The sequence below is a fragment of the Parasteatoda tepidariorum genome, chromosome 4, assembly GCF_982258835.1.
Source record: "Parasteatoda tepidariorum strain Cologne lab strain chromosome 4, Ptep-v5.0, whole genome shotgun sequence".
Taxonomy (NCBI): Eukaryota; Metazoa; Arthropoda; class Arachnida; order Araneae; family Theridiidae; genus Parasteatoda; species Parasteatoda tepidariorum.
In genome coordinates this window covers 62,315,688-62,332,241 of record NC_141758.1, presented here as the reverse complement: position 1 = coordinate 62,332,241, position 16,554 = coordinate 62,315,688, and the positions used below count along the sequence as shown (strand labels likewise).

Here is a 16,554-nt window from a genome sequence, read left to right as displayed (position 1 = left end):
GGTGGGTATCTGTGGAAATTCCAATTACTTTGGTATAATTGCTAACTGCACGATGACATAATTTAAGTCATTCATTCGCTTTAAAGATAATATGTACTACAAGTCATTTTAAAGGACGTTTACAGTAATACTCATAAAATCCTATTCGCAAGTCTTGACAAGAATTTTAAAAAATAATAATGAAATTCGAGTGATTCATTTTTGATTTCCACTTTTTCTTTTTGAAAGAATCCTCGAAACTACTTTTAAATGAAGAAGGGCATTCGAATAGTAGAAACATAGTGTGATTTGAAATTTCAATAATTTTTTTTCTATTTATATAATTCTTTTAATTCCATTTTTTAAGGGCAATGTATAATTTTAGCTAAATTTCCTAGATTTAGAAAAATATTTTACATTGAAAATAATTTTTGAAATTATTTTGTTTTATGTAGTCTGAAAGTCAACATCACAAGGCAGCAATCGATGTAAATGTGCCCAGAAGTCAATTCAATATTCAAATATGTTCTTTCGACATTCAGTCAAATGACCTTATTTAATACTGTAGTGGCTCAATTTTGTATGAAATGATACTTAAAACTTCAAACTATTAAAGTCAACACTTTAGCATTAGTTTAAAGTGTGCAAAAACAACTGTACACGATAAATAACGTTTAATCTAATGATCGAATTTTTGTGTACTATAAGAACGAAATTGGTCAAATAGATCTCGAGAAACCAAATTTTAAGTAAATGACTTTTAAAAATTACTCAGAAACTATTCTACTGATTTCATTTACTTTTTATAGTTTGTCTTTTAAAATTACATTCTTAAAAATAATGTGCACATTTGTAAATCTCACAATTCGAAATTTTTTCTTCTCTTATTAAATAAAATAATAAAAAAGTAATAAATAGTTATAAAATTTTTTTTATAGAATTATCTTTGAGTAAATTAATTTATTTTTTAGTTGTGGGCAAAAATTTTTCAAATCACTTTAAGTATTCTCTAGACATAAAGAAATATTTAAGTACCGAACTTAAAATCAAAAGAAATGCAACATATTAAACGAAAAATTCCCCAAAAACAGAAGAAACTGTAACGGTAAAATATTACTTGCAATAAATTATTATTGGTTTTAAAATTTTGCAGGTGGAAATAAAAGTCAACATGCTTCAAGCGCCCAAAAATAGGCCCCCATTCTCAAGACTTGCCAGACGGGAATGAGAAGAAGATTTCTTTTCTTTTTTTTAATCAAGGGCAATATAGTTTCAACTTTTAAAATGAATTGCGGGACATTATGAATCTCAGAAGTGGCACTTTTAAATTAGCTAATATTTTACTAAAAATAAAATTAAAAATATAATAATAATTTAAAACAAAAAATAAATGTAAAAAATCTCGTATAGACGAAACGTTTCACTTACTTGTTTATCACTTGTTTTGCTGAAAAGCAATGTAATAAAAATTAATTTTCTCGAAATCATTAAGATGTGAAATTTGTATAGATTGTAGACACATATCGGTGTATCAATTCTAAAGATTTCTCAAAAGTACCTTTGTGCCAAATAAAGCTATTCAAAAATAGTTTTATTCAATTTTGGTAAAACACTTAAGAAGATACTACATTGGAGGAACTTTTCACGGCAAATTCTGTTTTACCACTATTGGTAATTTAAAATTTAAAGCTTTTGAGAAAAGCGAGTTCAGGCAAACCTAGTGTAAACCAAGAAGTCTCAATTGCTGAAAAAAAATATTCTTAAAACAATAAAATGATAACAAATTATTGCATTATTACTCTTCCACTGAGTTTTCCTGAGTAACTCTGCACACTATAAAATTTCAACAACAAAAAAATTGCGGTGTGGAGATTCAGTACTTTGCATCATCCGTAAAATCCATTTTATCCGTAAAATATTATACTTTAATTTTTACGGTAATATTTATTTAATTAAAGTGATTTTACGAAAATTATTACTGTAAAAATTGGGGTTTATAAGATTTTTTGTTCCGTAACATGTTCCAGTAAAAATGGAATTAACATTCAAAGGCACTCTAAATGCCGATACTCTTTACTGTGATTTGATCCAAAATTTTCAACAGTGTGCCATAGTTTGTTTGCATTTTGTAACAAGCACTCGTAAAATTCATTGTACCGTAAAATAATACTTAAAGCCCTTAATTCTTATCGTAATATTTGTTTAATTAGAGAGATTGAGTGATTTTACGGTAATTATTAAAGTAAAACTTGCGGTACATTAGATTTTTTGCTCCGTGCCATGTTTCAGTAAAAATGAATTTGACAATCAAAAGCATCTTTTTTTACCGTAATTTGGTTCAAAATTTTTTTACAGTGTGCCATAATTTGTTTGCTTTTTGATATTTTGGAAAGGAAAAGAAAAAAAAGAATACACTACTTGAAACTTCGTGGTTTACTGTAGATTCAAATGAATTTTCTTTTTCTAAATTTTAAAATTATTTATGTAGATGAAAAAGAATTTGCCAAGAAAGCAGAAAAGAATTTGCACTGTCAATTCCAAGATACGTATCGTGGAATTATCCTGATATACTTAAGTATATTCTTCGAAATCATTCCTACGCAATTGATGGAAATATTGATAGTTTGTGCAATAGTTAATGACTGTTAAACTCAGGGTCGTTTAAACAAAGGTAATATGTTATTTAAGCATAATCTTTGTCTGACAACGATTAATTTTACTGATAAGTTTAACTTTCAGGAAATTGTAACTGAAAAGATCAAAAAATTTAATATTATTCCTTATAATTATCTTGTGCAATGAGTTAATTGTGTTTGACCTTGACCATGAAAATAACTCTTACCCATAAGGACCTTATTAGATTGCATTTCAATTAAATAAAAACTCGTGAACTTACATCGCATTTTAATTAATCCTTTGACGCATAATTTTTATTCAGCGTATTTTTTTAAAAAACTTTTTTTATAATTTTGTAATAATTTAGACCAAAATGTGCGAAAAATATTATATTCAGTATTTCAATTATTTATTGTTATGAAACATAGTCTGAAACATCTGTGTCTTTTTCTGTGTTAACTGTGAAATCCTCCAAACACAGCTAACTTCCAAACATTAATTTTTGAAATTATCACTTATTTGTAGTTATTTATATCTTATAGAAACAGTTATCCATCATTGAAATTTCCTAAATTTACCAAATCAATTATTGATGAATTTTTGAATATGAATGGCAATTTATACTGCAAATATAATTCTGATAATCTAACAGATCAGTAACTATTAGACAGTTTTTTGATGATTAAAAAATAGCAAAATATATTTTACTAGTAATTTGTAATTAAAAACGTCAAAAAAAATCTACAAAACGGACATCACCGTTGTCCCATCTGCGTCAAAGGTATAACACAAATCTAAAATTTAAACATTATATAACATATTATAAATTTTACTTTAACGCGTTAAACTTATAAAAAAAGTTAAAATTAAAACAAAACTTATGTTTAAGCAGATAAATGAAGGGGAAAAAAAGCATAGGAAATAAAAGTAACCGTAAAATTGAAATCTTTGTGAAAGAATTTTTGTTTCAGGAACATGGGTTACTTAGGAGAATTGATACTTGACGGGCTTGGGTTACTCGAAATAGAATTGAAAGAACAGTTGCTAACGTAAACAACAACCAATCAGTATCGGGATACCCTCACTACTTCACTTGCAAGTATCCCATATTAAATTATGAGTTTAGCGAACCTTAATTAGGTATTTCCTTTTTCTAAAGATATCGCCATCTTTTTTTTTTTCTCTCTTTTAACTTTTTGTTACGATGCTGTTTCTATGATAGCGCAATGTTGAAACAATGAGAAAAAAAAACGTTTATAAATATTGCATGCTGGGTCAGACAAAAGGTTAGGAGCCCAGTAGAACGCACTTGAATTTGGGGCCCCTTGGAAGAATGAAATATCCCTAATTTTTTTGGAAATGCTAATAAAGAGTTATTAAGTATTTCGCTTAGTAGTTTCATTTGTAAAATTTATAAGAAATTTTAAACATTCTTTAATGAGCTAAATATATAATATTTTAATAATAATAATTAAATAATAATTAATAATTTAAAAAATGATAATTAAATATTTTAGAATTTATAGTAAAAATTTAAAAAAGTAGTTTTATTAGACGTTAATTTAAATATGTCCAATGAAATATATCACGGAAAACTAGTTTGTTATGTTTCCAAAAATATTTTTTCTCAACCCTAGACTGTCAAAACACTTTCAAACTTCGTTTAGTAACCCAAAAAGCTTCTTAACGCGTTTTGTTTTTACTCAATCAATTTTTAAATTCCCTGAAACAAAAATGCTTGTTATAAATTTTTCACTGAGAGCTGCATTTCAACTTTTAAGAACTGATGCGTGAAAAAAAACTTTTTGCAACAAAAAAAAAGCACAGACAATAAAACCAATGATCTTCCGAATCAGCAAAAAATATTGAAATGCATATATTACTATAAGTGCTATGAAATGTCATCATTTACGTTACTACTTTTCATTGCATAACAAATTTGAAATCAGCAAATGGCAGTTGATTTAGCTCAACTTATATCCTTATTTCGAAATGTTGCAGCAATTTTAAAATAGAGCTTAGATATTACCAACAAGTCTAAGGACGTGTGTCAAAATATTTAAAAATATATATGTTAATACGTATATATTTATCATTTTTAAATTTTTTTTATTTGTCCTTGTCCTCTATATGGTTAGCAAAGGTGTAGCTAAAATCGATGATGATGCAAATAATATATGAGGCGTGTTTAAAAAAAACTCGTGTTGCCTACATGTAGTATATACTATTGTCTATTTCGGTTACAGGCATTGCTCTCCTTTTTTTTTAAATTTTTATTATTTTTTTTTCCAATGCCCACCTGGAGAATGACCTAGGTCATACAGGTATCTGAAGGACAGATTTATTGACCACTCTTTCATGGGCACTATATTAGGTGGGTCAACGTTGCTCCCACAGTAAGACAGATAGTACAGAGAAGGAAAGAACATCCATGCCTTGCCAGGGATTCGAACCCAGAACCTTTCTGATGCAAGGGTAGTTCCCTAACCCCTACACACAGGCCGGTCAGCTTATTAATTATTATCAATAGCTGCGTTTGAGGGGGTCCTTCAGGACATTTTAATGATTCTTAACAATTTTTTGGTTCAAAGGAGAAAATTGATATTAATATCAAGTAAAAGGTAAATTGTCAAAATTTCTAAAAACATATGCATGTGCTAAAAATATTTATGAAACATTTTTAAAAAAAAGTTTATTTTGTCCATATCCTGTATATAATGAGCACAGATGTCGCTAAAATCGATGATAATGCAAATATGATATGAGGCTGGTCAAAAAATTCTGTATAGCCTATATTTAATGTAAACTGTTTTTTAATTCATTTTAATAGCTGCTTTTGAGGGGGCCATTTGGAGGACTCTTTAATTAATTCGCAATCACAACGCTCGAATACGTCATCTGGGGAGAAAACCGATTTCATGTCTTGACCCTTCCCTCTCCTCTCAGTTGAATGTTAACGATATTCATCCCTTTCTTAATATTTTTCGTATTTAATTGTCAAAAGTATTTTATAAAAATTTCCACGACGTTTTCTTTTATAACTATGTTAAATGTAGTTTTCAGTTCCATATAGTTTCCTAACTTAAAAGTTTTTAATCTATTTGAAAATCAAGACAGAAACAAACGTACTTCCTTCTCCTATGACTCTCCAGACGCTGATGGTAAAAGCATGCGAAGTGTCGATATAAGTAAACAATTCTGCTCTACGCCACCTGTAGCCTATTTCGATAGGCAATTTTTAAAATTTTTTGGATAAAAGGAGAACTTTGATATTAAAATCAAGTCAAAGGATAGGTGCAAAATTTCTAAAAACATATACATATGCTAAAATATAATTATGAAATTTCTATTTTGTCCTTGCCACTCTGTATATATAGATAGGACAGGTGCCGCAAAATTGATGTTGCTAATATGATACGAAAGGAATTAAAAATTTTGTGAGGTCTGCATTCAATGTATACAATTGTCTTTTTCTTTAATAAGCATTGCTTTCCTTTGTTTTCTAATTTTTATTAATATCTGCGTTTGAAGAGGTCATTTGGCAGACATTTTAATTATTTTTTATATTCTTTTGGCTCAAAAGATAAATTTCATATTAATATCAGGTCAAACCAAAGGTATCAATATTTCTAAGGTGTCGCTAAAATCGATGAGGATACAATTATGATATGAGGCGGTTTAAAAAATTCTGTGCAGTCTACATTTAATGTATACTATGGTCTACTTCTTTAATATGCATTTCTCTTCGTTTTCTAATTATTATTAATAGCTGTATATGAGGGGGACATTTGGCGGATATTTTAATTATTTTTTATAGTTCTTTTGATTCAAATTAGAGTTTTGATATTAACATCGAGTCGAAGGATAGGTGTAAAAAATTTTAAAAACGTATATATATGTTAAAAAAAATTTATATAACATTTTTAAGGAAAATTATATTTTGTCCTTGTCTTCCTTATATTTAGACCAGATGTCGCTTAAATCGATTATGATGCAAATATGATATGAGGAGGGTGAAAAAAATTCTACATAGCCTATATTTAATGAATCTTATCGTCTTTTTCGGGTTAAAGGCATTGTTCTCCTTTGTTTTTTTATTTAGTATAACCGGGGATGGATGGTCGATACGGCTTCTGCACCCTACTCGCACCGACCACAATGCTGACGTAAAATGTTATCATTGATAGACCGATCATGCGGTAGAGTCCCCTTGCAGTCAGGCTAACCGTTGGAAGTTTTCATTGTTTTCCTTTCCATGTAACGCAAATACGAGTAAGTTCCATCAAGAGTCCTCCACGAAGGGAAATTTCTTCCAATGCTTGTCCCAGGAGTTCCTTTGTTTTCTGGATTGAGTTTAAAATTACAAGGCTACGGAGTTGAACAATTGTAGTCGTGAACCCAAAATTTGTTCAGTTGTTCAGCGACGATTATAAAATTATGAATGGCTGCGTTTGAGGGGATGACGGACTCTTTCTTCGTGGCTTTAAGGGGTGGCCTAAAATAGACCAATTAATTAGAGCAGACAATATTTTAAGTTACGAAATCAAACTCAAAAGTGTACTTTTCCTAAATAAATATACTTTTTTTTGACGGATTCGGTTTTATCACCCACAAAATAAGGTAGGGGGGAACCACAATCTGGAAGATATGTCCCCATAATTTCGGTCAAGAGAGAGGTTCAAAGTTTGAACCCCTTAATGATAATTTTACTTTTTTTGAATTTCAACGTATCTCGAAAAATTTTTAAGTGAACCGAAAATCTTTTTTCACACAATTGTAAATTCATTTATCCAAAAAAATAATTTTTAATACTTGCTTATTACTGAAATAAATTTTATTTTAATAATCATTAATTATCGAAATTTTTAAAAGTCATATATAATTCAAAATTTGATATCTCGTGAACTATACGGGCAATTTTGTTCAAATTTGTATTTTGCTTTATAAAATTACATTTTTCAAAATAGTGTAAAAATTTGTATATCTTTCAATTCAAAATTTTATCACGACTATTAAGTAAAATAATGAAAATTTTTGCATCTTCGGATAATGAACTTTATAAAGATGTGTAAAAAAAATTTGAATCTGCTTAAATTCTCGAGCTATGGTGAAATACTCAAACGGTAAAATAAACATTAAAATGTTCAAACTTTGGTCTGCTCTCCTGATCAAACTATTGAAACCATATTTCCCTGATTGCAGCTACACCCTCCACCCTTACAAAAAAATTTGGAGAAAAATATTGCATATAACGGTTTATAAGTTGACTAGTACGATAAACTGCCAAATTATAAATTGAAATTTTTTTGTATTTCTTTCAAGCAAGTTACTTGAACTCAAATTGCGCGGGGAAGGCAAGCCTAGACAAGCCATAGCCAACGGCTAAAACGTAGCCGATAACGATGCAAATTTATCCGAACGATTATGAATTCTTCGTCATGCTAACCGATCTAGTTCAGCTTTGGTCCCATGATCTACTTTCAACGTTTATTCCAGTTTCATTCGAAATGTTAGAAAATTTGATGTGTTGTTTGTGTATGGCATCATTCTTTTTCAGTTTAAAAAGTTTTAATTCTGTTCTGTTATTTGCATGTTTTTTCTCGCCAGTTATTGTTTTTAAACTACGTTTTCCTTCTTGTCCAAATTTGTTCTGAGGCTTAAGAACGCCCTTGTGCAAATTTTGTTGGTTGCTGTTCTAATTTTAATACCTTTTTTTTCCAAATTGAAAATAGATATAAACTGTAAGTATTTACTGATTGTTATTTATTTTTGCTCTGATAACATTGAAACTTTGTTGCTAAAAGTTAAACCTGAAATAGCTTGCATAATTGATTTTGTATCCGCAATTGCTTTTATTTTATAATCCATTTAACAAATTTGAGAACACGCTAATAAATTACGATTTCTCTCTTAAAAAGAGTGATTGTTCGTTTCTGAATTAGGTTTATTAATTTTACTATGCTGATTTTGAGTGTTTCTGATAACAGATTTAAAACGATTTAACTTTAAAACAACTTTTCAATTGTAGAAATTTGTCTCCAAAATTAAGGACGACATTTAATTTAATGATAAGCTTTCAAGTTGCTGTATGTTTTGGAACAAATTTCGTAATTATTTTGGCCAAATAACACAGCCTTGATGAACTTGGTAAAGAGTAAAATAAACATCTCTTAAACTTCTTATTCCAAAAAATAAAATAATTGCTCAAAGAAATTTAATGCATTTAGTAATATTTACTTTCATCCATATCCCCCATGGGGAATCATATTAATCCCATATTTTTCAAATTTACATTTTTGAATGGTATAAATAAATTAGAATATTTGCAATAATTCAGCAGCTTTTTTTAAAAAAAAAATTTCCAGACACTTTTTCTTTCTTGACGCCCTGTAGCTTTATGGTTGAGGTTCAGGGTTGACCCATCATTTCAGTGGTTCGATAAATAGCAAGCATGCTTAGGGACTTAACACTGGAGGTTCTGCTGACCATCCAACCTGATCATCTGCCTCTGCACCTCTAGAGTCCAAGATCAAGAGAACTCAGGTGGGCACAGTACGCCTTGGTCCTTCATGGGCTGTTGTGCCACTGAGTTTAGCTTATTTTTTCAGAAATGATAGTCAATCCCTTGAACTTCAGCACATTAGCTCCACATTTCTTTAAATATTTTCTACTCGTCATTGGCTTCATTGTTGAAAAGAACTGATAAGAACTCAAATATGGGTATATGAAAGAGCATATTTAAAACAACTGACTGATAGATAGCTTTACGTGATAAGCTTAATACGAGTTTTAAACTTTTGGCATTATGGGCATAAAGCAGCTTACAGCGTGCTAGAAAGATGCGATAAAATATATTTAATTAAACTATGATAATAAGCACAAATATAATATTTTATCATTAAGTATCTTTTTGAAGTATTCTTTAATTTGTAAAATAACTAAATTGCCTTCATTTTATTAGTAAATTATGTACCCCTTAAGATCGTAGAGATGAGGATTTCTTATTTGTTCTATGATTAGATTTTTTTCAGAAGTTATATTATTGTCAATGGCATCCTGCTCTACTCAACAGCAAACAGCATCATCAATTAAGGCGTTTCAATTTCCTGTTGTAAGTTCGATTTCACATATTTTTTATCATTTCTAGAAAAATTATTTTAATTTTATGGGCAACCAATAATTCCAAATATTTTTTTGATTAAGAGAAATGATGTGTTAATAATATTATACTCATTAAAAAATATAATGTATTTTAAGATTTTAATTTTAGAAATAATATAAATTTATTCAAACTAATTTATTTAAAATCTTTTAATTTTTCTTAAAATAATATTGATTTTTTATTATATATTTAAATGTATAATGATTACAAACTATCCTTTGAGTAAATAAATAGTTCATATTTATTAATAATTGAGTACTTTGTGACTTGAAAAATTTTCCTAATTTGTTATTAATTTGCACCAAAAAAAAAAAGTCATATTGTTTGGAAAAATTTTTGTTACCAATTTCTTAATATTTATATACTTTCTGTTCCATTTTAGTCAGTCAATAAATTGTGGAATTAATAATTAGCTATGACTTGTTTATTCTAATCATTTTGTTTTACTAAAAGATTGAAAATAAACATAATATTTTTAATTGGGATATTCCTGTATCATGATCTGTTGCGCCAACTACAATCTCCAAGGTGTCGAATAGATTTTAAGCTTGCAACACTCCCCGAAAGTTTCCAAGACTTGGCGATAATTCTGCCGCAGATCAGGATAGGGAAATCCCCCCTTTTTAACAATAAGAAATATATTTTAGAAATGAACTAACCTTGGCGAAATAATGTTCTTGTGTTCTTACTCACTTATGCATAGAATATCAATGTTTTTTAATTATTAAATGAAAATAAAATTTAATGTAGGTTTGGAAAAATATTAGTTTTGTATTTCTTCTTCTTTTATTTAAATCTGTGCTTTGTGGACTTAAATTACAACGAAGTGTTTATAATTTTCCTTGTGTAATTATCTTTTTATAAAGCTTCAGTTTGTCTGAAATACTCTTTTTGTTGAGGGATATAAAATAGGTGGTTATAGGAGCTTTATATGTATTAAAGCTAGCGGAGATTTCTACAAATTGTCAATAAACCACTAAACTCTGTTAAGGTTTTCAGAAATGTTAAATCTGTTAAAAAATATTTAAATGTGCTCTAATAGCATTGAAATTAATTTTAAGAAAATTATCAATGTACTTTTTTCATGCTCAAAGCTGCAAAATATTATCAATTCTATTATTTTTGTTCTTTGAATTTCTGTTCTGCTTTGTTATTGCTAGAATGATAATGGCATTTTATATGTTTGATTTTTGTTATATTATTTTAACGGAAGGAATATATTGCAGATTGTTGCCAAAAGACTATTATCTTTGCTTCAAACTGTTAAGAAAGTGAATATGGTTACTACTCTTGGTGAGGTAAGAGACTTAACGATTTTTATAAGAATAATAGACCATATATGTATTTATGAAAATGAAAGAATAAAAATCTGATTGATAAAATTAGTCAAAGTATAACAAAGTAATAATGAAATAATATATGATTGCTATTTATGTATATGATTTAATTATATTTTAACTATGTCATTTTAACCAAAGTGAAAAAAATATACTTCTGGGTTTGTTGGTTATTTTTAGACAGGGGTGCAAAATACGGTAGGTTGCCGGAACAAGGTTCTGGAGAGATTCGGGCAGCCCTTGGAAAAATTTTATTAAAAAGAAGTTTATTGCTTTACAAAGTCTTCCTTGTAAAAACTTTATAGCCCGTTTCTTTCCAAAAAGTTTATATTATGGCTAGTGTGATGGTTAATATATTATATATCTCCCATGTCATGAAATACAGTGCATACGACAAATAGACATGCTGAGTATCAAACTAACGAATTGATCTTTGAGAAGATTATTCCACTCAGCAAGCAATGATCTTTGAAGTTCCGGTACACATGTAGGAGGTAGTTACTGAGTTGTAACTTGTCAGCCAAGCATGTCCCACATATTCTATGGGATTCAAGTTTGGTGAGAATGTTGCCCATTCCTTACGGATATTATCTTCACATAACTTTTTTGAGTAAAGGGCCACAGTGTTTTCACTACAGCGCGAGAATCTCGCATATTTTTTTCTTTTCTCGCATTAAAAAATGATTACCGCGAGAAATTCGCGCATTCTATAAATCAATTTCAAAATTCGCGAATTTCTCGCATTTCGGAAAAAGCTTCGAATTACGCCATTTAGAATAAAATCCGTTTCACTTTTCTTACTGGATCTTTCATTATTTTCAACATCTGCCCCATTATCTAGCTTCCCTATTTACCAGTATTGTTCAGAACCTTTTCGAACAACAGAACACAACCACGGAACCCCTTTCAAAATACATTTCTCTGCAACCACGCGTTTACCGTAGGTAAGGTTTCTTCATGTAAGACGTTCAAATTTTTTATGCACTTATGCAAGATAAACAAATACCTTGTAAAGGCAAAATCTTCTCTGATGATGCATCAAAAATATTCAATACTTGAAAAAATTAGAAGACGTTAAAAATGTATTGCAGTGTTTTCATCTCAGAAAAAAAATGGGTGAGAATTTCTCACCCTTTCTCAAAAACAGGGTGAGATTTCAAAAAGTTAAGTGAGATTTCAAAAATTGAAAAAAAAAAAAAAAACATCAAGAGACTTGAAAAAAATTTATTTCTTTTATTATAATGCAATTTTAACATCTTCTAATTTTTAAACCATTGAATATTTTTGCTGCATCATCATATGGAAAATGTTCCACATCTCCTTTTCATCAGCTATTCTCATTAGGTTGCTCAAATGCGTATTTGTTTCGTTTTGATCATTTCTACCCACATTTGTTTCATTTTCATTTGTCCGTTTCGGAGTAGAAGATATTGGCTTTGCAAGGTATTTGTCCATCTTACATTTACGAGCAAAAAATTTGAACATCTTACATGAAGAAACCTTACGTACGGTAAACACGTAGTTGCAGAGTTCTGAAAGAGGTTCCGTGGTTCAGAAGGATGGTGTTCTGTTGTTCTTAAAGGTTCTGACAATAAAAGCATTGAACCACTACCGGATTACCCGGATTTTATTCTAAATGGCGCAAATGAGAAATTTTTTTCAAAATGCGAGAAATTCGCAAATTTTGAAATTGGTTTATAGTTTGCGCGAATTTCTCGCGGTAATAATTTTTTAATGCGAGAATATAAAAAAATATGCAAGATTCTCGCATTCTCGCGCTGTAGTGAAAACACTGTATTATAATTAAAGAAATGATTTTTTTTTCCAAGAGTTTTTGTGTTTTTTTAGAAATCTCACTTAACTTTTTGAAATCTCACCCTGTTTTAGAGAAAGGGTGAGAAATTCTCACCCATTTTTTTTCTATGATGAAAACACTGGGCCACATGCCAAAGTATTAAGACAGACATGTTGACAACAATTCTAGATTGTAATTGTTATGTAAACATTATTGTTTTAGGCACTAAATTCTTTTTTTCAGTTAACCATGCAATATATTTGCATAAAATTAAATACTTTTAAATGTATAAAATTAGAAATTGCAAAAGTGATTGCTTAAAAAAATAAACGGAATCAGAATTAATTTATCAGAATTTTTTTTTGATAAATTGAAATAATTAAAAACAATGGGAGAATTCAGTGTTTTTTCATCATATTACATAATAAAAAAAGTCCATTTAACCATAAATTTTAACATTAGAAAATTTGTTCATGGAATTAAATTTTAAAAAAATAAATATTCTAGCAAATACAAGTATTAAAATAAATACAAGTTAAATACTTTAGTTTGAAGAAAGTTTATATGGTTAAAAGTTATTGAATTTAAAACAAAACAAGGTCAGTGTAAAATAAGACTCGGCATTTAGTAGGGAATATTCTTCAACTTTAAAACATTTATTTTCATAAATTATAAGAGAGAGGCTGAGAAAGGAAAGAAAACAAAACATTAATTTTGAAGGAACTATTTTCCTTAATAAAAGAAACTATTAAGATATGTATTTACTACTCTTTATGACCAATACTTTTTTTAAATGTGATACTTAATATTTACAATTAATACACATATATATTAACAATTAATAAAAATTTTCATTATTTTGCAATACTTACCTTGATTCTTTTTTTTTTACAGTTAAAATTTAATGATATACATTTCCTAGCATATAATCATAAATGATATAAAATGATCCATGTAGGTAGAAAATGGTTGTCCTGTAATCTGCAAAATTTTCAAATATTGTGATAATTTTATCTACTTGATCATCTGATAGCTTTTTCGGGCCATTAAATGAAAATTTAAGGATTTTCTTTCAAGACTATTCCTTAATATTGAACATGCTGAATTCATTCTGGAAAAATTCTTTTGACAGAAGATATTGTTATAGGCAGTATTAAACTTTCGGCAAATAACTTAATTAGTTCGGGAATTTGTCCCAGATGGTGTTCTTTTCCTGAGTATTAAATTGTGTGAATACGAAGAGCTATGTGTTATTATTTAAATCACTTGAATATGAATTGCTATGTGTGATTTTTAAATTACGTGAATAAAAAAGTCAATGCATGGTTTTGAGATTGCATAAATACGAATTGAGATGTGTGATTTTTTAATTGCGATGAGCGTAACAACGTGTCATTTTTTAGATGCCAAAATACATATCACGCTCTGTGATTTTAAATCCCGTTAATACCAATTACGATGTATGACTTTTAAACTGCAAGAAGAATCAGAACTTGTGATTTTTTTAAACGTTTAAATATGAATCGCTATATATAAATTTTAAATCATGGCAACGAAAAGGAACAGGTTGGGTATGTGTTCTTGGGACTAAAGAAATATGCATGTTCATTAAATTATTTTTCTGCAAAAGGTACCATGTGTAATATAAATTTACACGTCTTGTTTTTTTATTCTCTCTGGGAAGGTGTCGAATTTTTGCTAAGATATGTAATTACTTTTTAAGTTACAATATTTTTTTTAACAGATTCGAATTTAACGAGTTGTAATATTGTGTATCAGAATATTCAAAATCACAAGTAAAAATCCAGCAATAATGGCCCAAATATGGTATATATATATATATCTGGTAGCAGAATTTACAGAGTCAATCTGCAGAACTATCTTCATAAATTCAAATGTGTGTGAGATCCCAATAGAGTTTGATAGTTGCAATTATTGTAAAAACTGTGTCACTTAATATATATATCGAAATTTGCTTTTGTAAGATAGATTAAAATAATGCCTAACTGTACATAGAGTATCTGCGCTCCTGGAAAGACATTAAAAATCATGGAAAGTCATGATTTTCAGTGATAAATGTTAGAAATTCATGAAAACTTCCAGTTCATCTTGGAATTTGGGTATCAGAGAATGATTATCGTGATTTGATTTGTGCGATTTGAAAATCGCATATCGTAATCCGTATTCGTGCAGCTTGAATGTTTTGTTTAAGATTTAAATTTTTTTTTCCTCGATTTGAATTTTTTTTTTTTTTTGATACATTAAAATATTTTAATAGTACATGAAATGATTTTGCTCCTTTTGTTTCTTTGAAATTAAATTAACAACATTTGATCTTTAAAATTTAGTGAATAAAAGGCATTAATAAGTATTTTTAAATCCATGTTCTTATTCGTATGCTTGTTACTGTTTATTGTTCGGTTATTTTTATTTTATTATTTTTTAAAATGTTGTTTAATAGTTCAGTTATTATTTTATTGCTTCTGTTTAAATTTGCTTATTAAAAAATATGCTAAGCATTGCTCAGATAAAACAATATTGTTTTTAAGAAAGAAAGTTACACTGGATTAGATCTGTTGTCTGTATTGGGTAATAATGTATTAGCCTGCGTAAGTCATTGATTACTGTTTGATAGAAATCATGGATTTGAAAACTAGATTTAGCAGATATCTTCTATACTATGTATTACGAAAATTTTTGAAAATAATAAACATTTTCAAAAATCAAAGTTTCTAAAAATAATTAACTGGAATGTTTGAAAGTCATATTAATTTTTTTAACTTGTATATATCTGATGATTAATATATCAGACTTTAATTGTTTTTGACACTTAAATAAGCTTTTTTTGCTTGTGCGAAAAGGAATAAATCTCTACCTGCTGAGCTACTTTAAACAATTTCTTTCCCCCCTGTTTGAATAAAGTAATAATATTTTACTTGTTTTCACGACATAAAAATCTAGTTATGTTTAATTTCAAGAGATGTATAATAAATTAAAACTTGAGTGTTATGTATTTGTAAAGGAATAACTTTTTCCTAGTGGAAAAGGAACAGATTAAGCCTAATAAAGAAATTATGAGTAAATATTTATATGCAAGAATAAAATTGATAAGTGCTATTTTAATTTTTAATTCTTATGTAGAATAAATAGAAATGGATTATGGATATATATTTTTTTTTTTAAATTATCTATGGTTAAATAAAAATTTGAAGCATCTGTGATACTCTGCAGGCGTTTGTGCTTACTTATATATATTAATAAAATAAACCCCTAAATATGAAGAATACCCCTAAAAACTTAAATGCAGATATTTTAAGGAAATAATGCTCCAAAAAAATTTATGATATGTTTGAAAATACAATTGTCATAAAAATCTGAACTTTACTTATAAATTTCTGGTTTACTCCATTATATTTACTACTATAATATTTTTTTCAACTATGAATAAGACCCTCTTTTTTTAAACAAGGCATATTCAAGTAATCTTCCAAGTGATTTAATATATTATTGGAGGGCTGTTTTATTTTTACTCTGACACAAATTTAAATTGATTGCCTTGTTAAGTGGTCACTTTTTTGTGCTATAGTGAGAGTTCTATTTTTATAATTTACAAATCACTTGTGTCTGTGACATTGTATCAGGTACCTTATTCTGACCATTAAGAA

General features: G+C 28.4%; 1 protein-coding gene across 4 annotated transcripts in view; it reads left to right on the top strand.

The window, feature by feature from the left end:
- Nucleotides 1-8,089: 8,089 nt before the first annotated feature.
- LOC107444458 (E3 ubiquitin-protein ligase Mdm2) overlaps nt 8,090-16,554 on the top strand; it is a 31,006-nt gene continuing 22,541 nt past the window's right edge. The window contains exons 1-3 of one of the 4 annotated variants that reach the window (XM_016058597.4): nt 8,090-8,336; nt 9,616-9,706; nt 10,984-11,055. In XM_016058597.4, the coding sequence (XP_015914083.1) occupies nt 9,644-9,706; nt 10,984-11,055 (135 nt within the window). In that variant the 5' untranslated portion in view covers nt 8,090-8,336; nt 9,616-9,643. The remainder of the gene's footprint in view (nt 8,337-9,615; nt 9,707-10,983; nt 11,056-16,554) is intronic. The other 3 variants (XM_016058598.4, XM_071182361.2, XM_071182360.2) reach the window with 3 other exon arrangements.